General features: G+C 42.8%; 1 protein-coding gene across 8 annotated transcripts in view; it reads right to left on the bottom strand.

Annotated features, from left to right (window-relative positions):
* TSPAN14 (tetraspanin 14) overlaps nt 1-18145 on the bottom strand; it is a 44562-nt gene extending 26417 nt beyond the window's left edge. Inside the window, exons 1-4 of one of the 8 annotated variants that reach the window (XM_068950591.1) lie at nt 17959-18041; nt 16447-16765; nt 15441-15680; nt 648-740 (exon numbers count right to left, since the gene is read on the bottom strand). In XM_068950591.1, the coding sequence (XP_068806692.1) occupies nt 648-728 (81 nt within the window). In that variant the 5' untranslated portion in view covers nt 729-740; nt 15441-15680; nt 16447-16765; nt 17959-18041. Of the gene's footprint in view, nt 1-647; nt 741-9893; nt 10035-15440; nt 15681-16446; nt 16892-17958 lie in introns of those variants that run through there. The other 7 variants (XM_068950594.1, XM_009688052.2, XM_068950596.1 and 4 more) reach the window with 7 other exon arrangements.
* Between the last annotated feature and the right edge of the window lie 6118 nt (nt 18146-24263).

Here is a 24263-nt window from a genome sequence, read left to right as displayed (position 1 = left end):
CAGATAGTTTTGTTACTCAAAAGCATGATCTTCAAGATCTTGACTACATTGTAGAGCCAGCTGCTGACACATCTTTGGGGCAACTACTATCTTATCTGCATAGTGCATTTACAGCTGCATCACTCAGATCTTTTGATATTTCTTTTGGAAAGACATTTGAATAGACTTCCTTTAAATGCAAACCACCCAACACATCAGTTAGTGCACTCAAAGGTACCTTTAACCTTCCCCCAACCAACACACAATTAGTATTTAATAGCTTGTATCATTCAAAAGAGAGACCTGGTCAGCAACAGTACAGACTATACTATTTTCTTTTGACAAATCCTCAAAGCAGATCTTCTCCATAAAAACACTAAGGCAGGCAGTTTTCTCTGCTTTGTTCCTTCATCTTCTGTCAGGAGATGAGGTAGGAGGAAGAGGCAAGGAAAAGAAAAATTGAGGAATTAGTATCCATATCATTTGCAGTAATTACTTTGTTAGATGGAATAGGCTTCTTCAATTCTAAAATACCCAGAACAAATGCCATACACCAGTTTCTCTTGTAAATATTTTAGCCCACTCTTTTGGAGGTGCTTGCAGGAAGCTAACACTGAGGTATGCCCAGTGACCCCCAAACTATTTCAATCTCTACATTTGGTACTCACCCAAAAGACAATGTTGTAGCTGAAGAGCAGATATTTGTACCAACAGCTGACCTCTGCACTAGAATATCGGTAATAGTGCATCTTCTCCAGTGTCTGCACAGGAGACAGAACGAGAAAAGTCAGTAAGACATTTTTCTAAGACTAAAGGATTTTATTCCAGATCTCTTGCTCTCTGTTGAGGAAGGACGATAGTAACCTGCACTGCAGTCAGTTCAGAAGTATGTTCAAAGTCAGCTCAGAAACTTCACCTGCCCCTAAACCCCCCACAAATATTTGTCACTTAATAGTACCATCTTTTATCACTCATGTGGTGATAATGAGAGACACCCAAAAAGGAAACTGGCTACACAGTTAACCTAAGATCTGCATCAGCAAGTTGACATTCAACCTTCTCACTCCCTCAAAACCATTTTATTTACACAGATAGCAGCTCGGACCTGTGCAAAAGGCTAAACATGCATCCTGCAGATTCCACATCCAACATCCCAGCTACCTGGAAAGCCTTAGTGCCTATCGGTTGCCAAATGCAATGCAGTTGTACTCTATGGTTTTTTCATATTTTAATGTTCCTTCACCAAATCCTTATGTGGTTTTATTCTTGTTTAGAACAAGAGCCACACTACTATAAGAGCAGATTTGCTCTGCAGAATTCCGCTTTCTTGCTTCATTAAGCACTCTAGAGAGATAAGTTGCAACTGCGTTTGTTGCTCAAATATTTCAGAGAACTAAAGGTTTTCAGGGCGTCATAACTAACCCACCTCTGAAGAAACGCCACATATAGAAAAGAGGACAAGCTGACAAAACGAAAACCAGAGCTGGTAAGATAAAGCTCTTTCACACCCATGGGGATTTCAGAGAACTGACTGCAAAACCAGATACTGCTCAGTTAAGTAGCAATTCTACATTTCAACCCCTTGCTTGCTTGAGGGGTCTTCCTCCCATAAGATGTTACGGGAAGGCTTGCAACGGGGAAACAAGCACAGATTCTTCAAACACCTCGTAAGACAGACTTATGGACTACATTGACCTGGACATTTGCAAACAACACGCTAAAGCCAAGCCTAACTAGCACAGTCTGAGAAAGCACCATGGAAGAGTTAGCTGAAGACCACTTAATCCAGAGTTACAAGGGAAATTAATTTCTTTCAGAAGGTAGTTTATCAAGAGTGGTTGGGTATTAAAAAAATTCCTGTCCTGTATGGGAATCCCATTAAGTACTACCATCAACATTGTACCAGAAGAGCTTGTTTTTGAAGTCTTATGACATACTTCAATCCCCACTTTAAGCTTTCTGAAGCCAAATACACACACAAGGACATAGGAAAGACAACTTCAGTCCAAGGGATTATAAACAAAGATCCCAAATAGACTTGGATATTTCTTCTAGAGGTCTCCCCATTCTAGGCTTGACTAAGCATAGAAGCAGACTAAGAGTCCTTCCTTGGTCTAGATATCCCTCTCTCATATTCAGCCCCAGCCAGGAAGCTTCTTTGTCACCCAAATGGGGATAGTTTTCAGAAGTGTTGAGACTGTGTAGAAAAATCTAAAGGAGGAATGTTCCACATCTTTAGCTATGAAAGAAAACTAGAAAATCATATGCCTCAAAGTATAGATGTAAGATGAAAGACTTATTCACTGACAGAGCATAATTTTTTCTTTTTTCAAATTAAGATGGCCTACACATGCGTGATAAAAAAATTTTCAGTTCCTACTGATTTTCAGTAGGAATTATACTAGTTATACTGATCCACTTAAAGTAGATTAATTTGTATATAATAAAGTCAGACATTACCTAAGTAGCATTACCTAAGTGTATGCTGTCTATCTCTTGCTTAATAGATGTTACCCACAGGAGACTATATTACTGCATAAAGACAGGCCCAGCAGCAACAGAGAAATCACTAACAGAAGGAATTGCTCCTTCTGATTTCCTGTCTTTTTGCTCCTCCCTCCTTAAAGCTCCAAGTTTCAAGTGTTCAGGTGGAAAAGCAAGAGTTGACTGCAATGAAAAAGATAACATGCAGATAACAGTTTATGGTGAGCAACAGAAACACTGTTTTATTTCTTCCAGTACCAGCTTATTGAAGACGTCTGTTAGTTTTTCATGACTGCTCAACAAGGCAGAGCTCATCTAGAATTAGATTCTATGATCACAGATAGGCCAGTAATATGTAGGACCAGTGACAAACCCACTGCTGATTTGGCAGAGACATTCTAAAACATTTTATTCAAAACAAATGCCACTGGTCAGAAAAAGAGACTACTAAAGCACAGATTAAACTAAATTACCAGAAGAGCACTGCATTTTTAAGTAGAACACTGTGTTGTCTCATTTCAGAGAATTCCTTTCTTCATCCAAGAAGTTCACTTCACAGAAATGATAGCATGCATAACAAGCGGGTGGTACAGTTCAGGTAAGTGATATATGGAGTCTTAAAATCTTATTGTGCTGAGACAGAGAGAATTACGTTAAGTATCACATCTGCACTTTTCACTTTTCCTGAAAATAAGAAGTATGCTAATTACAGCATACAGCGTCATCTGTGACTCAGCAGCATAGCTCAGAGGGGCTTAGGTAGAAACCTGGTTTTGGGAAAAAACACAAAGTTACATTCACATGTCCTAGAACTGCAAATGCCCAGTACTAAGGGGTACAGTCAGAATAGAAACATGCAGAATAGCTATACCTTTAAAACAGGGATTCATAGACACACAGGCACCCCAACACTTTTCTCCATTAGCAATTACTACCACTGAACCCAACTCCTACCCCTCTGTAAACAAAGGTCTATTTCACATTAGCAGTTAGCATTCACATTGTCAGCTGTGCAGCACACGAGGCACTCCTTTTTCCAGTTACTACCACAGCTGTAACTTCCATGAATTCCTTAGATTAACACGCACATCCCTTGCAGCCCCTCAAAGAGCTCGCCAAGTATCAGTTTTGCTACTATCCGTAAGTTAGAAGTGCAAATACAGAAAAGGAAAGAATGTCCACCATGTTTTGATACCACTACATACAAAACTACTCAAAGTAGGCTTTTAAGTTAGAGCACTGGAGCAGAAAGAGGTTGCTTAAAAGCTACTACAAGAAATTGAGGAAAACACCACAGGAGATGGAGTAGAACTGAGCCTAAATCAGAATTAAAGCATTGTTTTCTCTATAGTCCCAGTAAAGACTTGAACACACAGAATAAACTATTTGGCTAGTCTTAGAGAAACAGCAGAGGCAGTAAAAAAATTAAAGGCTATATTGCATGCTTGCACTGAAACAGTATTTGTAAGACTTCAGTCTAGAGCATGAAGATTCACCAGTAACATCCACATTTGATATTTCCACAGCAGAGGTTAAACCTTATTCCATTTTAAATACTGAAAATGAGCTTTTATGCCTTCCTAAAACTCATCCCATAACTAGCTCTAATGCTCACAATTCATTTATAGCAAATGACACACTTAACCTTTGTTAAAACAGAAAATTCTACCTCATGGTTGTATAGGCAGTGACTGGAAAGAATTTTTCTAGATGTAAGCCAGTCACACACACCAGCCGAGTCTTACAACATACAATCCTAGAATTTAGATGGTTTTGCTTCCTCATGCCTTGCTTCAGTTTTAGTCACCAACCTTTTCAAGCCATTCAGCTTCAGAAACAACACTTGGGAGTCTTACCATAAGACACAGTTAAGGAATACTTGTTCAAATAATGCTCTTACAGTGCCCTAAGCCTGCAACTGAGAATACCAGGGAAGGAACAAAGGGTTGATTTTTCCAACTTCATTTATTTACAGTATTCAGTTAAGTCTCTAGCTCCAAATGTCAGCTTATCTGCCAAAAAACCCCCCCAAGATCTGCAGACTTGTTCAAGACAGTTAGTCTGACAGATCTGAGGAAGAGAGGAAGAGGAAACACTAGGAGACAACAGCAGAACCTCACTAATCTAAAGAGTCCAAGCCTCACTTGCATCAGCAGAAGCCTGTATTACAACAATACAGCGGTTGCCAGTGCAAACACTTTAGACACAGGCATGCTGAGACTTTCATCACCATTCGTCATCTCAGTCCTCCTCCATGAAAACTGGAATTCTGGCAAGAGACAGGAGCAGCAGCTTTAAAACATACTTACTAGAAATAAGAATTGTTGCTTTTGCTGCTGCTACCACTACAAAAGAGAAAGGAGCAGATGGCATTTAGCTAACCAAGTGCTTCACATCATTAAATTCTGTAACAATGAGGTTCCACTAAACAGACTAAGAGCCTTTAAAAAAAAATAATTTGAAGCAGAAAAGCAAGCATTTCAGGATCTAAAACAGCTTTAAGTCTTGCTTTGTGTTAGGATGCCTTCTCTGGCATTGGGGCTTACCTCTAACTGTTCAAGTCCCAACTTCAGCAAAACTACTCAGAAATATCAGCATCAGAAAAATCCTATTGATAAGCACTCTTCCCCACCTACCTAATCATTTAGACTAATAACTTGTAACACTTTTCTCCCCACTTCCCCATACGATTGGGGAGATGCCCAGTCAATACTAACTGCAGGACTCACAGAATGAATAAGCAAAGTAATAGCTTATGCCCTGAAATGGCAAGGAGTACAGCATGAGCAACCATTCTTTGCTGCAAGAAGCCATCCTACAGCAGGAAGGGCCTCCCAAGACAGATATTACCTTCTGAAACACCTGCCTGCGTTGAGAGGCAGATTTGACCTACTGCCTTTGCTGATCCTCATCAGGAGCCTTTTGGTTAGTCTTGCTGAACCATTAAACATCATATGCAGAAGTATAGTTGCTAGTAATATGGAAGTGACCTTCTGACCTACTGAATCTGAAGAGTAGGCATGCCCAATCATCTACTTCCAATCCCACAAATAAACAGACTAAGCAGTCTGCTCAAGGCCACAGAGCCACCTTCCCCATGTTTATACTAAAAGTCATGTTTCCTAGTGTAGGAGGCACTCAGAACCATCTGCTACCAGTCTAAAAGTGTGCTACATCAGTACTTCATTTAATTTACATTGCAGGCCGCATAACTATGGTTAGCCAATACTGCTGAATACTTTGAAGGTATATGTAGGCAGCACTGACAAGTAACTTCTCTACTGTATTTCTGACAAAGCAAGTCACATTGAATCAGCTGATGATTACCACCCACTCAAGACAAGAGGAATTTCTGAAAATTACAGAGCCCTGCTGCTTTGGTAGAGTACATAATTTTGTCTTTGTGTTTACAGCTGTAGTGAGGAAAAGAGATAGCCATTCAGCAAAAGAATACTGCTATTTCAAAAGCATTTCTACACCCACTGATTGCACGCTTACCTCCAAAATGCTACAGCAGTGATATTCATAGTGTATTGACTGACTCTAACAGAAGCTGTGATCTATTGAACAATTTAAGATATCTTTGAGGATTTTCCTGCATAAAATGCCAGTCTAAAAAAGGAACAACTAAAACATGAATGCATCTCTTAATCTAAACAGATTCTTTTGATTCACTAAGGTGATCAAAAAGAGTAGAGAACCTCCTGTGGTACCAACTTTACAAAGCAGACTTAAGTCACACTGAAATTCCACAGCTTAAGCCAGTACTGCCACAAGAAGTTATGCTTCCACTTCCCTGTCCGCCTCCTAAAATCCTCAACCATTAATCACCTTACTCTTGTGCAGATGCAGACAACCACACAGCAAAAACTCTGACCAATCCTGTGATCCTGTAACACACATTAAGAAAATAGTTAACCTGAATCAGTTTTCCAATCCACCTCATCAGATGCTGACAAACACCTGCAGCAAATACAATGAGAGCTGATAAAACAAAGACAAAATCCTGAGAGGATATGGAGCTCTGACAGGCCAATCCATTTCTGCAGAGATGGGAGCCTTTCTGATGATTCAGGAACTCTTTGCAAGCATGCATCTTTACTTCTACAATTTTGTCCTAAAGCAACTTTGAGGCCTCACACAAAATACAAATTTAAGAAATAAGAACATTATGTATTTACTTCAATTAGAGTCTAGAAATAGAGAGAAATAGCTGCTTATTCCTAGATAAAAACTGAAGTTTATCCAAGAAAAGTTTTTTTTAAAGCCTGAAACACTCACAATGCAAAGCACACATTGCTAGTAGGTTATCCTTATCTTCCTAGAAGGATAATGGCAGGTAAAGATCTCTGAAGTCAGTAGAAAACATGACCAAAGCCAGATAGATTTCTCAAAAGAATGTATTTTAGGGCTCTTATTTTTATTTCTGTAGCTTGAAGACTCCAGTCCCTCCAGTTATTTGGAAAGTATTTCCAGCACAAGTTGCTGCAATACAAATTGTATTGCTCCAATACAAACCAGCAGATCTGATTCCTTAAAAGCAAACAGTTCCATGCTCCAGTGATCAGGCTTTATTCACTACAGTACAAACTACAATTTAGGAAAACTTCTATGGAACAGATTGTGTTCCAAAATCTAAAACTAGAAAGCAACAATTCAGATGAATTGCACTGAAGCTTTCTGGACAACTCACATTAAAGTTATGCATGTGCCTATGGCCAAGCCACTATTGTATGAATGAGTCACATCTAAAATACCATGTAAAATTCTGTTTAGACTAACATTAACAGACATCTTCAATTCTGAAAACTCATACACAAGCATCAACAACTACCATCAAGAGATTGCCCACATAACTAAAGCCACCAGTACTTTGGCATAAAAGCTCTACATTGCACTGCTGCAATTCACGGAGACATTAAAGCTATTGCTAATTTCTTTAAACTAACAGAAATACACTAAAGACAGACTTGAAAAGGGAAAGCAGAATTAGAGAACACTGCCACAGCAAAGAGTCTTGAGGGAGGACAATAGCAATTGCAACAATTTTACTTTTCCCGATTCTTCATAGGGAAGTCTGGGAGATAGAGATGGCCAGCCTCAATTCCACATGTCAGTAAATAGACTTTCTTCCTATTTAGCTTTAAAAGTTGCAAGCTATGCTAAGAAATAGAACAGAAAAGCAGCTTCAAAAATTTCATATTTTAATTCATCCAGCGTAACTCTTGTTAGAATTCAAAGCTGTAATATCCAAGTATTGACCCTGTAAAATTCAACTTGCAAATCTTAGTCACTGACACTGAGAAGTAAAACTACACTCAGCTATGCACTGAATTTTTACCAGTTTATGCTACTTCCACCCCATTGACTTCAGGCTCACTAAAGTGCTAAGTAAACACTTGGAACATTTTGCTCCAGCATACATAAATTAAATCCTTTTAAAGTCCTTTGCTTTTGGTTTACTACTTACTTCACAATGTAAGTCAACTAAAAAGGCATAGGTCTCTGATACAGTTTACAGGGTATTCTGCTTGTCAAATTAGATATCTGCAAATAAAGCATATATTCTGTATTCTAACTTAAAGCAAGAGACAGTAAAGGGAGGCAGAAAGAAAAGGAAAGGTCACAAGTAAACCAAGTCCAAGAAGACAGTGATTTTCCAAACATGGGCAGGAGAACCAGACTGAAAGACAGTAGAAAAGAGAAGGGTCTATCTGAAAGCTTACAGACTCCTTACTGTAATTTGAGAATTGCGGATAACAGCTAAAGTACAAGATGCAGGGACTTTACCGACATTATCCTCAAAAGCACTGTGGGATTATCCATGCTCAAGCAAGTTAAAATTCAGTTGAATGACACCAGGACAACTGAAATGGACATTAGACACTCAGAGTTCAATGAATGCTCATTAATATATCCAGGAAAATTTAGAAAAATCTTTCATGTCTAAAAGTTTTAATAAAGCTAGCAACAGTTTCACCTGACTTGGAGCTTGCCTATACATTGCAAGTTGTTTAGTGTACAAACCATAAAGCCACGTTCTCCACTTTGCAGAAAGTTCAGATATTGTGAAACACATGCAAGCGTATCAGTCATTCTGACCAGGAATTTACTTACACCAGAGAACAAAGCCTGTTGAAACAAGTAGCCAGAATAATCTTAGCTGATCAAAGTTCTTCAGCTACTTTCTACTACCTCTCGTGAGAGTAGATACATCTCCACTCCCTGTAATGTCAACACTAGCAGACCAAAACTCAAGATCTCCAATTAAAGCAAGTGTGTAATGTGGGTCCCCCTGCCTTGCAACAGAAGATCTTGGAACTCTTACAAAGTATGCATTTTGAGGTGCCTGAACTTCCAGCTTGAGGAATAGTTTTATTAGTATTTAGTCACCCCACAGTAGTAGTACATACTCCACATGCATTGTCTCCTCCCTCCCATACCTCTAGATGGACTGAAATGTTTCAATAACAAAATGAGTCCTCCACTTTCATAAAAGACCTTTGATGAGAAGGCAGGAAGCCAGCAACTTTCTTTGCTGACACATCTACTCTTCCTTCAGAGAACATTATCTTAAACCCTTTTAGGCATATTGTGGCTTTCCTTTATTTTCAGAAATACCACTTGTTCTAGTCCCATGCGACATTTCCACTACAAAGGATACCTCCTCACAGTCTTATTTTCCTTTCTGTTGTAAGGAAAGGATCATAGTAATATACACCAAGAAGTGACTAGTATACCATTTGTTCTTTTTCTTAAAGATCCCCTTGCTTCAGACATAAGATACAGTCCATCTGCATCACATTTCTTAGCCTTCATACTGAATATCCTAATATAATATTTTTCACATTTTAAACCAAACTAAATTAAAAAAAGTAATTCCAGTGTTGTCAATTGCTCCCTGACAATAAGCAGGCTCAGAAATGATGCATGTATCTGTGCAATACTAGTTATACTCACTATTTGTTCAGCTTAATGTTGTGTCCTCACCATAGAGGCATGATGTGGAACCAAATCCAAAAGAGGTTCTATTTTTCTTCACAGGACACATGCTTTCAATACAGAAATATGCTTATTCCAAATACAAACCCTCCCGGCATCACAGGATACAACTTCTTTAGGGCAAAGACTGCATTAGGTTTAGAAGTCATTTATTTAAAGCTTGCATTCTCTCTCCACCCACTCTGCACAACATGAGTTGCATTTAAAACACAGGAAGAACCTTAATTTACCTGCTATGAGAATCACAGGCACATGAGCCACAACAGAAACAGCGCTCTACAGCCTCACAAAGGGCTCAATAACTGTACGATAATTATTCCCCCTACCAACTGACTTTTTAGTAAAGAAATGGACTTAGGTGACTTTCAAAAGAGGACTAATATGTAGACCTCTTACAAAACACTGGAAAACACTAGTAAAGAACATACCCAAATGGCATTCACCAAGCATCTCACAAGCCTACCCAGTGTCAGCTCTTCAGGAGACTATGTTTCTCAGCCCAAGGACAGAGGAATAAGCTAACGCTTTATGAGATGCGGCATGCAGGTTTGCTGACCACACTGCACATCCTGTGGTGACACAAGGAAAGAGAAAAACCAGAGACTGGAGTTACTCAAGGCTGCTAAGTGACTGCCTGAAAGGTTTGAGCCCCCTCCCTCAGGAAGCAGCAGGTCATGAGAACCCAGCCATTGTTTCACTGGCACCCTCCCCAGGCACCCAGGAAAAACAAGCTCCCCACCTCATGAGGAGGAGGCTAAAAACATGGTGCAGCAACAACATCAAGGCAAAGGCTATGAAATGATATCTTAAGAGTTCCTTAAAGCGTAGACTTTGGTCAGTGCAGTAACTCATGGCAAATGCACTGGCAGAAATGAAAAGTACAGAGATTAGAAGCACAGACCAGAAAACACGCATCTAGCATAAGGAAAAAACATACCTCTGGGGAAAAAAAAATGCGAGAACCCAGGAACTGCTATCCTAATAGGCCAACAGCATTACTAGCTACACAAACAGCACAACCCAGAAAGAAAACCAAAGCAGGAAGACATCTTCCCCTATTTGTTCCAGCTGGAACAGGTTTTACTGTTGAACTCCCCTCTGCTTTGCAGGAGCCAGTCAGTGCTCTGGCCAGTGTCAAAATACCCTTTTCAATCTCAATGTTCTGTACAATTTGAGGGGGGAAAAAAAACATCACTCATTGCTTTCCAAGAATCCTCTCACATTAATTCTCTATCCATTACTTTCAAAGCTGCCAGATTTTTTAGATGAAACTCCTTTCCTCCATGCAGACAAACTGAAGTAACTTAATGCTCAGGAAGGGTAGATTATGTTTACTATCCTTTTTTTATTATAGACAGTTCAACCTCAGTTCAACCTCTTCCCACGTGAGCATTAAGTGTCTCCCTGAGTACCATTTAATAGCAAGTTGTTGAGGGGAAAAATGAATATGAGGAGAATCAGCACCATATCCTGGCAATCAGGAGTCTGCTGTTGCATAAGAGACCAAAGTCCAGCACCTCAGGTGTCTTCCTTCAGATGCAAGTTCCTTGATGATATTCCCTATTTTCTATTCAGGAGTCTCTAGACGTCGAGCTAGACATTTCAGCACTGATTTTATGCCCAGAAGAGGAGACAGCTCTTGCTAAGCAGACTCAGGGCAAATCACACTCTTTGAAACATTAAAATTCACAGTATTCAGCTCCCTCAAACACTTCATTCTGTTTTATATAGCAGCTGCTGCAGCAAGAGGAAGCTGCCTTGTTACCTCTAAGTCCACCCATTATTTAGAGAAAATCCCTTTGCAGAGACAGACAAATATCATATATTTAGCCTTCAAGCAGAAAACAAAAACATTTAAAACAGGAAAAAACATTGCTGAAAACATCTGTTGGGCCACAGGAACAAGTCTGGGTTGGTACCACTATCAACCTCTTTGAAACAGAACGAAAAGCCAAAGAAAAAAGACAACCACACAAAACAGTCAAATGCTCACATGCAGTCACTCTCTCAGCTAAGGGCCTTAGCCTGTCAATAGTTAGAGTTCCTAACTACTTCAGTGGCCTCAGCAGAGGTCTTCACAAGAACTATTATTTGTCAGAAATGCCTGCTCTCTAGACTGAGGGCATACCAGTACAACAGAAAAGCTCCTTTGTAATGCAGGACAATGTTCGACAATGTTCAACAATGCCTATCAGAAAGAATAAGAGGTAGCAAAGCCCTATGTTTCTTACACACTTGCTCAAGACATTCAGGTTCAGTTTAAGGATAAAGACAGCCCTAAGATTTTTAGCTCCTGCACACATTTCAGTCAAGACACAAACAGTTCTCATCTGTAAGTAGGCAGTCTGGATACAAAAAGAAAACCATTTACCTAGAGATATCATGTATGATCTTTACTACTAGAAAAGGGGAAAAACACTGCTGCTCTGCTCCTGAAAAGCAAGAGGAACAGGAAACTGACAAAAAACAAGTGCTGGATCCCCACCCCAAATTGAGGTGGAGGCACACTTTGAACCACATAGGAAAATTAACTGCCTCATCTAACATCCTGCAGAGAGCCCTGTTTTTGGATACAGTTCATCATATTTTAATCTCAGTTTCTATAAGTCTTCTGCAAAATTAGACACCAGAAGTCAGGTGTGAATGCTCTCACAAGGCTTCAGTTCCAAGATTTGTCAGACTTAATGAGGTAAGCAGAAAGTCTGGCCATTCAAGTCACTGGTCTCAGTTGTGAACACTGGAATCTCTTACCCTGTCAATATTTGAGGAATGCTATTTTCTACAAGTTAAATCCTTTGCTGCAATCCTCACCTGTAATATGTCCAAAATAGAAGAATCAACCCAACAATGATTTTCAGCTCTGACCATACTGAAGCGACATTCCAGTCACCAACAAGAATAAAGAAAAGCTATTCTACAAAGCAAAAAATTCAAATACAAGACCTTCAACTATGTTTAATTAAATAGTGGCTTTTTTCAAAAAGTAGTGATTTGAATCCAGACAGCTGCCCCACCCATTCAAAAAAAAATTGTCCTTTTTTGAACTAAAATTTGCCAGATTAAAGTCGTATTCCAACCTTTTTGGAGACCCCCAAACTATTTAAACTTAAAAACCCACATATACCCGACTTTGTTCAGCTTTACTCTGAAGATCTGACATTGGTCTTAACCTTTGTCTCATCAGGTGCTTTTGGCCAAGCATGATCCAAAGGGTCAAAGAGAAGCATTTTGTTCCTGCCACTATGAAGTGAAAGGCTGTTAACTATCCTCACAGAAGCTACCACTGCAGCTTTAACAGCTGTGGATTTTAAGAGTGTTCAACACTAGTGGGGAAGACATACAACTATCATTTGGCAGGTACAGTCGGAAGCCACCTGGAAAAGGACTGCTTCAACTCCCCCTTAGAAGACAGCAACATTCCCTTCAAATTAAAAACAAACATTCTGGTTTGGGGGGGTGATTTATTTTAGGAACTTCTGTGGAAGAGCTTGAGGGACATGAGAATTATAGTGTTTGTGAATTTTATGAAGTGTAGCCTGTTAGTAGCCCTGATAATATATAATGGATGCCAAAGTGAAAAAAGTACAGAGGCCCCCCTTTATCAGAAACAGGAAGTTTTGACTCAGGAAGCCACAGTGCCATGGCTCAAAAGCCTCATGAGTAAAAACACTCTTGATTCACACATGAGCTGAGTGTTAAGTGTCTCAGATTTTTTGCATCTGCAATCCACATATTTTATCATATACCATGCAAGTGGAATTTTTTTGGTAAAAGACAAAACCTACACAAAGGGAGGATCCATAGAAGCAATTTTCACAATAGCCCTGTGTCTCTTCTCCCTCCCCCCACCACGAGATTAGAAAAAGAATTTAACTTATTCATGTTTAACAGAGCTCAAACTCTGCCACACTGAATATACTATGGGGAACTTGATAGAAGAGTAAGAATTTATTGTAGCAGGAATTTGCCAGAAGTTTTTCCTCTTCCCAAACCACCCATTTACAGGTACTCGTGTATGGCTTCATAAACTACAAACAACTACCCTTAAAGAACAGCAAACATCAACCTCAGGACAGAACAAGCTATAAGTTAAATGGCATATCCCTCAGTTACACACTAGAGCTTAGCCAATTTAACTTTTTCATACAAATTATTTACAAAAAAGTAAAGGACTCTTATGATCTTTTGATTAGGTATCGCAAGGCCTCAATCTAGCAAGAAGTAGCCCAGAACATATCTAGTTTCAGTCCTATCAGAAAGGCTATGTGAAGGCTCTTGCATAGACATTGCTTCCAACACACAGCTTCCAAAATATAAGGAAAATATTTTTCTTTTTCTCCCCCACTCAAACAGGGCAGGGAGGGGAAGGGAGGAAAGAGGTTAGAAACTAGAAAAACAGCATAAGGTGAATTATTCTACACTGCACAAGATGTCAGGCAATGAGAAGACTCACTCAAAATTCAAGTAAGGCTTCTTCTCATCTGCTCCTTTTACCCAGAGAGCAGAGACAACACTTCACTAACACAAAGAAAGCTAACAGAATCAATTTACACTGAATAAAATCTTACTTACAAAACAGATCAGAAAATAGTAGCATTCAATACTTCGCTGACTTAGTTCTAGACTTTAGCTTTTAGCAAATTGCTCACCTATGAGTGAGATCAGCAACAGAAATAAAGCAGCAAGCCAAACAAGTTGTTTGCATATTGTTTTTTTTAACATTACTATGAAAGCATGTCCATACTTTCAGGAAGCTATTTCTAAAACTTGTTGGTTTATTGACACTAACTTTGAACATTAAGATCTTTTAATGAAAGGGAAACTCTTACCCCCCTCTCCCAGCTTTTTAAAAGGGCACACATCATGCCCTAAGAGCACCTTCTTTCAGTATCATTAGCCACACAGCAAAGAACACCACTCCGAAAACATAGGCATCCTGGGTTTGTTAAAAAACTGCTCCACAGCATACCAGTGAAGAGACTGTTGAATTCCCAACCGAACCTTTCCTTCCCCATGCAAATTCTCTGTCAAGCAAACAGCTGTACTAGTATCTCATAAATAACCATCCACATCCAAATATTTAAAGTTTAACACATGTATTGTTAGCATAAAGTCGCTCAAGAAGTCACTGGAGCATGCAAGTACTGACACCTAACTCACTGACAGAGTCTTGGAAAGGAGATCATCCCACTGAGCATTTACAAACAAAAAACATTCTGCACTTCCATCTTCAAAGAGCTAGTTTCCTTCCATTTTATCCAGAGCTTAGGTCACATGCTGTATGTCCTCCCTCCCCCACAAAGAGTGTGGTACTGGGAAAATTTTACCCTGCCAGATATCTTAAAATATCCCCTGCTCCCCCCCAGGAGACCTATTAAGGAAGGTAAAAAAAAAAAAATCACAAGTTATTTTTGCAGCGTTCCTCATTCAAAAAGGCTCCAAATTAAACCATTCTTCCTTATAGACTCAATCTAGGCTTTAAGTTAGACATGCGCTCAACAACCTCAGGCAGTCACTTCGAAAGTGCAAAATTCTAGTCTGTCCTACTTACAAAACAATTCCAGTATGGACATTTAGCAGACATAACACCATGGAGTTTGCGCTTTCTCTGCATAATAGCAAGCCTTTCATTTTGGCCTAAGCCTTCTCTCAAGAAAGGGAAGTAAAATGCTCAATAGCCTTTCCTCCCCTAAAGAGAGATACACTTCAAGAAAAAAATCCTCTCCATACAAACAATGCAAAATGCATTTTAATTCAACTCTCCTCCTAGAAACTGAATGTGGTAGCTTCTTAGCAGCACTCTAACATTAGCACACAGCAGCAATATAATATTCAGCTGGAATTACAAAGACAACTTAATTAGGCAGAAGATAAATGACTAAACTGGAACCAGTGATTATTACTGTGTTAGTTATCCTACTTTTTTGGGGGGGGGGGGGAAATGTGATGTCACTTCTAATGACCCTAATCCATACCTTACAGTATTCCAGTATGGAATGTCAGAAGAGCAAATCCTCCTTCTTTTCCCTCTTCTACTGAGGTACTGGTCCACCGTGGCCTAGGCAGCCTGAGCTAACAGGATTTACAGTCGGAGGTGTTGCAGCTTCAGGAAGTCCAGTCCCATCCCATTTTAGATGCAGCAAGAGCCGAAACAGGCCCACAGCTGAGAGGTGATCAAGGGTTCACCCGCACAGAGCAGCATCATAAGTAGGAAGCTGAAAGTATTTCAGAGATCAGTCTAAACATTTGTGAGGTATGTTCGTGTATCTGCCGTAAAAAAGGCCACATGCCTCGATCCTCACTCCCCCCGCCCCCAAAGGCGGTTTCAGTTAATGACAGTTTGGACTCAGCCCCCGGCAGGGCGGGCCGGGGCAGGAATACGTGCAGAGCTGGAAACAGCTTGTGCAACGGAGGAAGAAGCAGGTAACCGCGGCCCTGCAGCAGCCCTACCCGGGAAGGCCTCTTCCTCCATGGGCCGCTCACGGCACCTCACCCAACAACAACTCCGTGTGAACTCCCGGAGGAAGCCTCTCCCAGCCCCTCCGGCTTCCTTTCGAGGAAGCGGACAATGGCAGTCTCCCAGAGAATCGCTGCATTCCGCGTTTCCCCAAACTCCTCAAGCCAAGGGGGGCTGCTCCCTTCCTTTTGCGCTCGGGGAGAAAAGCTAGGAAGCGCTTGCCCTCTGCCCAAGCGAAACTAAGCTTTACCGACGTCCCGAGGAAGCGGCACACACGCAAAGCTGGCGCCTTGTGTACACCCGCTTAAATGGCTGCCAGCTCCCAGGGGACGTTGCAGCGAAGAGCCCCGCTCCCACTCACGTTCGCGATACGGGTACCCGAACTGCGGGTGTTTCGGGGCGGGGGGAGGAGGAGGGCACGGTGCACAGCGGCGCACGGGGCGCCCCGTCCCGGGGGCAGCGGGCCGCCGGGCGGCGGTGACCGGGGCGGCAGGCAGCCCGGCGCGCACGGGGGAGGCACTCACCCAGGGCAGCAGCCTGCTCGCTAAGTTTCGCCAAGTTAGGAAGAGGGCGAGGCGGCGGCGGCGCACTCGGGAGTCCCTCGGCTGCCTGGGTTAGTCCATGGACCGGCGGCGGAGGCGACCGCCGGGCAGGCAGCGCAGATCACCTCACCACCACCGCGGCGCCGGGCTGCTGCGCGGAGCCGCGCGCTGCCCCGCGGCTTTCGTGCTGACTGCGCGCGGCCGGGCACCGTAGCCGCGAGGAAACACACTCATGTCCCTCAGGCCACGCCTGCCGCCTCCCGGCACGGCGCACACGCAGCCTCGCTCCACACAAAGGCGGCTGGCAGAAAAGGCTGCTCTGCCGCCGGGCGCGCTGCTGCCCCGGATTCCCTCCGGCCACCTCCTCGCCCCTCATACCTCGGCCCTCCGGGCGACCCCGAGGCGTCTGGCGGGCTGGCAGGGGCCGCCCTCGCTCCCCCTCCCCCCCGCCGCCCAACCGCCGCTCTCGCGCCCAACAGCTTCCCTCCCCCCCCCCCGCTGCCGCCCCCCACCCGCCGCTCTCGCGCCCAACGGCCTCCCCCCCCACCCCCGCTGCCGCCCCCCCACCCGCCGCTCTCGCGCCCAACGGCCTCCCCCCCCACCCCCGCCCCCCCCACCCGCCGCTCTCGCGCCCAACGGCCTCCCCCCCACCCCCGCCCCCCCCACCCGCCGCTCTCGCGCCCAACGGCCTCCCCCCCACCCCCGCCCCCGCCCCCCCCACCCGCCGCTCTCGCGCCCAACGGCCTCCCCCCCACCCCCGCCCCCCCCACCCGCCGCTCTCGCGCCCAACGGCCTCCCCCCCCACCCCCGCTGCCGCCCCCCCACCCGCCGCTCTCGCGCCCAACGGCCTCCCCCCCCACCCCCGCCCCCCCCACCCGCCGCTCTCGCGCCCAACGGCCTCCCCCCCACCCCCGCCCCCCCCACCCGCCGCTCTCGCGCCCAACGGCCTCCCCCCCACCCCCGCCCCCGCCCCCCCCACCCGCCGCTCTCGCGCCCAACGGCCTCCCCCCCACCCCCGCCCCCCCCACCCGCCGCTCTCGCGCCCAACGGCCTCCCCCCCACCCCCGCCCCCGCCCCCCCCACCCGCCGCTCTCGCGCCCAACGGCCTCCCCCCCACCCCCGCTGCCGCCCCCCCACCCGCCGCTCTCGCGCCCAACGGCCCCCGCCCCGAGTCCGGGGCTCATTTGGAGGAAATCCGTGACGGCTCATTAAGTCTCTTAGCTCCCCCCCCCCCCGAAAAAAAAAAAGCATTTGCTCTAGGTTAGTTTTCCAGTCAAGACAGCGGCGTTGGCCGGCCTGTGGGAGACGCTTAAAAAGCTGGTGGGGCCGCGCGGTCCCTGCCGGCGCCCCTCTCCCCGCCCGGACACATGCTTTGCCCCCGCGGGGAAGGTCTTGCGGTTAAACAGCACTCGTTCCTCAGGGACTTCCGCACTAAGAACAAGCCCACCTGCAACAGCAATCTCAGGGTAGCCTTCGGGCACCACCTGAGCTTACCTGAAAGGCTGGAAAACCAGAAGGCAAAAACCCCAAACGCCCCGAAGAGTATTTTGAGTCAGCAGCTATCCCAAGATTTTTAAACCTCCCTTTCGAGGTGCTGGGAAGGTAGGCAGGAAGAGGAAGGAGGGGCTGATTCACGCCTTTTAAAGCCGTGTGGTGAGCAAGGGAGAGCTCACACCTGAGGTAATCGTACCGCCCGGCTGGTGGGGAGATACTGTCCTCATCAGCCCTCTGCCTACAGCTGGGAGATCTGCCCACCAGGCATCCATCCCTCCAGACCTGTCCTTATGTTGACGTACCAAGGGAATGGCTTCCTGGCATCACTGCTGCCTGCCAGTTACCTCAGCTTCTCTATCCCCATCTGCGTTTTCCATCTTGAGCTCCCTGTCTTCTCAAATTGTGGAAGAAAGGCACTGCTGTCCTCCGTAAGACTCATGCACACAGATCAAAAGCAGTTAGGTTTGCTTTTGAAAGGGATTTCAGGAAGCAGGCTGGATGTGAATGAGGATGTACACTGAATGGCTATAAAGCCAAGGACATAGACAGGAAGCCAAAGCTTTCCTCAGGGGTAATGCTTTGTACCCCAGTTGGTTTCTAGCTTGGCCGGTAACTCGTTGCTTCCATTGGTTTTCCCATTCCCTTCTTTTCCATGTCTTATGATCTCTTTGACCCAAGGAAAGGCTTGTGTCATCTTCTTTCTCTTCCTTAAAGATAAAGCAAAACAGTGTTTTCTTTAGTGCCTCACTAAAATGACTATGTAAATACATTTGTGTGCAGTAGAGCAAGGTTAAGAAAGGTAGTTCGATGCCAGAGGTGTTATGACGGGCCTTTCGGTATTTTCTACACTTCCTTCACCTGCTCCAGGCCTGGAGTTTCGGGGCTTCGTTTTTCCTCCTAGATCAGCAGCAGCAGCTCCTCACAGAGGTGGCCACAGTCTTGCTGAAAGTTCGGCTAATGGGTAAGAGGAATGGTTGAGGGAATAAAGCGAGTAATCCTCTGCTGGGTCAAGGCTGACAACTAAAACAGTGCTGCTTAGAATAAATACACCATAAATTCCCAGTTCCCTTCATCCACATCTATTTGAAGTTTGAGGACGCAGATAGATACTGGTGCATCAGCCACATTATCAAGATCACATTATCAGGTCACATTATCAAGATTCCTTCTTCTCTGCCTGCAAGTGTTAAAATAAATGTAAATAAAATGGTTTTGTTTGTTTCTTCAAAGCTTAGATTCTGACACAATCTCATGAATGCAAGAGATTGCATGTATTGAACGTCTTAGGCACAGGCGTTATGACTGCTGCCTTAAACCAAAGGCAGGAAAGGCTGAACATTTCTAAGGGCGCAGCTAGGTTCAGCTATCTTCCTTTCCCCCAAGATACCCATTCACGTCTCCGATTTGAGACTGGAGAAAGGCATCTTATTCTGAAGACAGTTGCACTGTAGCAGCTTTTCTAGTTTTCTCTGTTTACAGGCCTTCCTGAGCTTGCTAAAGGCTTTTTAGAAACCAAAGCAGAATTAAATTGGCTGAAAAGCTGAAAGAAGATGCTAGAAGAGGAATCACCTGAATTTTAGGGAGGCTGTAAGTGAGGAAGGGGAGCTAGGAAAAGTCTTTTTAAGGATTAAGGTGGTAAAAAGAGCTAGAAGGGATCCTTTCTCCATCTCGGAAGCTCCTACTTCAGTCACCTTGCAGAGCATTGAGTTGCATCCCCAGTTAAGTCCAGAGCCAAGGCAGAAAGCTCCAGTATGCTCTTTCTGCAGGAGGTGAGAAGAGAGGATGCAACAATAACTGCAAAGATTTGGCAGGAGGACAGCCAAAGGGAGGACAGCTTCAGGATTTAAGGAGTGCAGACTTAGGAAGTGACTCCCACTCAGGAAAAGTAAGTCTGCAAGCCTCCACTATCATCTTCTTTATTTATTAATTGATCTGGGTTTGAATCACCCAGACAACCAGCATCCCAAGTATTTGTTTGGTAAAACCTAGTCAGTAAAATAGGGATCTCTTGCAATTTAAAATAGTCTTGCAAAATGGTCAGTGTTAGTTCACGGGGTAGTTGAATTGATTGTATTCAGTATTAACATGGAGATAGCTGGAACAACCTTTTCATTTGCAATTTATTTGCCTTTGCCATTGGCATTATCTCTGTTCTGTGTGCTTCACTTTGATGCTAAGGAAATTAGGGTAAAAATCTCATCCATCACAGAAACATTGTAAGTGTGAGGGCAAATTGGAAGACTTAAAGACAGTCACTTTAGCAATTAAAGAGTGTAACTGTACTGCAAAAGCAAAAATGGAAAATCTGATTTTTGACTGAACTGGTACAGGCCTAAGTTCACACATAATTTGTCATTGCTGTTTCCTCTGGCCATTACAAAACATTTCCTGAAATTAATAAGGAGTAGCTGGTGAAAAGTGCCAAGACCAGAGCTATCCACCAGTTCCACTGTATATTGACAGCATTATCACCATCATCAGACAGAACTTTCCATGGAAGAAATTCCTATTTGTGCAGGGAGGTTTCTGGAAATCAGCAGTTTCACTTGGAATTATCATGTAGTTTTGATAATTATGGAGTTAAGAGAGATATGGCAGTGGGGAAAAAAAAGCCCACAGAAGCTACTGAGGAACTTTAAACAGTCTCAGATAATATGAAATCAGTAGCTAGACCTAAAGCAGTAAATTGAAAGCTGAAATATTTGGGGGGAAAACCTTTATAAAATTTCCAAGAGCAACTAGAAAAAATAATACATTTGGATGGAATTGTTCAAATATGCAGTAGAATTAGATTGGACGCCACTAGTTAAGTTAAAAACAGTGATTTAACTTTATTCATCACTTTTGCATATTATTTTCTCCATCTTCCCAGCTCCCTCTACTGTTACCAAGTGGCCATTGCACTTCTCTACTCGAGCTCCGCTAAACAAGCTTCTGACAGAGGCACATTCAGATAGAGGAAACCACTGAGGCACTAGCAGTGTCCAGAAGGAATATTACTAAAACATCAGTGAGGATTACAGTGAGTCTGTTAATAATTTATTTTGAAACATTTGTATAATGCAGACTATACCCTTCAACACAGTATATTCTTACTTTCCTTTTTTAAAAAGGTGAAATGTCCACACAATAAAAAGTTTGCAGGAATTGATGCCTTTTCCAAAAGCTTTCTTCTGGCATAATAGTAATCTACAGTGTTCAGTTTCTGGCATCTTTGTTATGCAAATTTTTTACTGCAGAAAAAAATTCAGATTTACTACTGGCCTTCATTTAGGCTGGGGAAGTAGTGCCATCCAGCGGCTCAGAGATAAAAAGAAATTTGTTCATTCTTTTATTTCTACCAAAATGCATCACAGCAAACACTTCAGAAAGTGGCATAGATCCCTTGGCGTTCTCTTCTCTTTATGCATATTTGCAAATGGCATGAAATTGCAGGCAGTTTGACAGCAGTGGGAATACATAACCCACACAGTGAAACAAAATGCAGAACAGGAAAAAAACAGAAAGCACCCTCTGAGGCAGACCATCTTTCTAATGGTTTTAAAAGGTCAGCGTAGATATGAAACATAATTGGTATTTTTAAAAGGACAGGTAAAAACCACCTTCTTCTATTACATCTAGTCCATTGATTTCACAGCATTTTCCTTTTTAAAATGTTTTTCCTTAACCTTGTTTTTGTACTTAAAAAATAGAACAAGAATGTTTTGAACAAATAAGGGAAAGTTGATTGGAGGGGAGTTTGTTGCTGATTTTTTCTCTCAAGCCCAGAATAAACAAACTTTCAATTATCAGAGCTGTTTAATCCAAATAGCTTCTGGTATCCAACTGAGTGTAGAATTGTGATGTCATGTTTGACGTAATTTTGGAGGAGTGACTGAGATTTTGTGTATATATTGTGTTTAAAAAAAATCAAAATATTAAATGCATATAAGAAACTGGGCCAGCAGAGGTAGCTGTTGCTACATCAAAATCAACAACTATTTAAAAACATTTTTAATGATGGTTCTGCATTTAAAGTAGAAAACACCTTCTTAAACCAGCTAGTTCAGACCTCGTACAGTCTCCAGCATTGAAAATTCATCTAGAATTCATTTGTTTTTACTTTGCTACTTTGCAGACATTTTTATTTCCTTGAGACTGCCCATGTCAAATTCCTATTAACAGTTCCTAGTTCCTAGGAACCATATATTTTCCATCCTCTCTATTTGTATTTTGTTAACATGGAATTCGAACAGGATGAGTCAACTCCAAATAATCCCAAGGTAGGCTTAAAAAAACAGTTTATCAATAATAATTCTTCTGAATTTTTTAAAATGTCACTTTGATCCTCAGAATCCAAATTCTGAGTTGGTCTCTGAAAGACAGGTTACAAAACTTTGAAATTTATGTAACTCCAGAATCATAACTCCATACATAACGCCAGTTATGTAACTCCAGAATCAAGAAGAAATACACTGTCCCTCTAGCTGTTTACATGAACTGTCACTGTTAACATTCACAAAATATAATCTCCCATTCTCAGAGGTCTCATGTGGTTACTGTATACGTCCCATTGCTGAAGCTGACAGAGCACAGAGAACTCTCAGTCTCTGTGAGTATTTAATAAACAATTCACAAAAGGACTTCATGGGCCTTTAAAAAATGTTTTTACACTAAAGGTAAATTTCACCTTTTTGAAACATTAGTATGCTGGACATAATGGCTTCCTGCCTCTATTTCTTGTATCATGAAATACTTGATAGAAATATTATCGCTTTAAGTGGCCATGGCATCCTTATCTTAGACCTTCAGCAGTCTGACTTAAAAGAACCATGGGCCAATTCTGTCAGACTGGACGGAATCCAACTGCACACAGACAAAATTGTAATGCCAGAAGCCCTCCTTAGATGCTTTCTAGATTTATTAAGTTCGAAAAGCACTTCACTTTATCTTAAATTTCTTAGAATTTATGTGGCTCCATCCCATACTCCAAGGACTGTTTCTGCATTTCACATTTGATGTTTATATAAAATGCATACACAGCCCTTGGAATAAGGCCACAAATCCAGGTTTCTCTGAGATCAGTATCTTTTTTGCATGTCTTTGTGCCAGAACTGTCATCTGCAAGTGGCAAAGCCTTCCACGTCCCACTAGAAGGAAAACTCAATAGGAGCTGTGATCCAGAAGTCTCCTCCTATTAGAAATGATATCTTTCTTATTAATAGCAGCTTGCATCTGTAAGAAACAGTAGCTCCCAGCCATTTCTTTCAGCACCTGTTTTGCGTTTCCCTCCACTTGCACTCCAAGTAACAATATGCCAACTGCAGACAAGCAGCTATTTACATAATGCTTCACGCTTTACAGGATTGTAGAGAAAGAGTTTTAGGTGTCTGTCATCAGGCAAGGACTCATGACATGGGCATTTCCTTTCAGTGACAGAACCCAGGAGAAAAACCCCCCAGACATACTTCCTTATTTCTTGGAGCAAACTCTTGGCAGCTGTCTGGCTGCTCTGGATCCCAATCAAGGAAGTCCACTTGCACTCAGGCATTTTATATCCCTAAGCCCTCAGTAGCTTTTCTGGGCACCTTGACATGCATCAGGTACCTAAAAACTAGGAACACCACACTGACTCCTTTTGCATTTAGCCCAAAGATTATGGGAGATCATAGTTGATTCAAGATCTGGAGAACTCAGAACAAAACCTCACAAGATGCAACTCCCCTCCTTTAGCCTTTCTAAACACCTTTCCTCCTTCCAACCTTTTCCAAAAAAGGAATGACTACAAAGGGGTGTGGGTGAGGAAGAATGTAATTTTTACTATGCTACTGTCATTAAAATGGCATACCTCCCTAATAAAGAAAATTGTCTTTATATTTGCACAGTAATGCAATGTGTTCTTACTGCTTGTCTAGGAAAAAATCCCTTTGTCACATCAGAACCCTTTATACAATACTGGGGTACTTTTTTGCTTGGTTAGCTAAACTAACCAAGAGAATGAGTATATTTGAGCAAAGATGCACAAGCCTCTAGTTGAATTTCCTGAGACAAAGGTGGGAGGAGACACAGAAGAGCACAGAAGCACAGAATGCAGAGCAGAAAAGATTCTGTTGCTGCAAGGAGGCTGGATGGAGCCAGGAAGTTGCCTTCAGATGGGCTCATTAGCTCAAGTTCACCACTGGTCTTATGGGCATACATATCCAGGCAGCTCAGAATACAGACAGAGACAAATACATGGTTTTCTGCACCTGTCTATGAGTCCTGAGAGAGCCTTTATGGAGAAAGTCCTTATCACATGGTGAATTTGAAGTGCACTTTGCTGCTCC

The sequence above is a fragment of the Struthio camelus genome, chromosome 7, assembly GCF_040807025.1.
Source record: "Struthio camelus isolate bStrCam1 chromosome 7, bStrCam1.hap1, whole genome shotgun sequence".
Classification (NCBI taxonomy): Eukaryota; Metazoa; Chordata; class Aves; order Struthioniformes; family Struthionidae; genus Struthio; species Struthio camelus.
The sequence above is the reverse complement of the archived record's forward strand: the minus strand, read 5'-3'. Positions and strand labels throughout refer to the sequence as shown.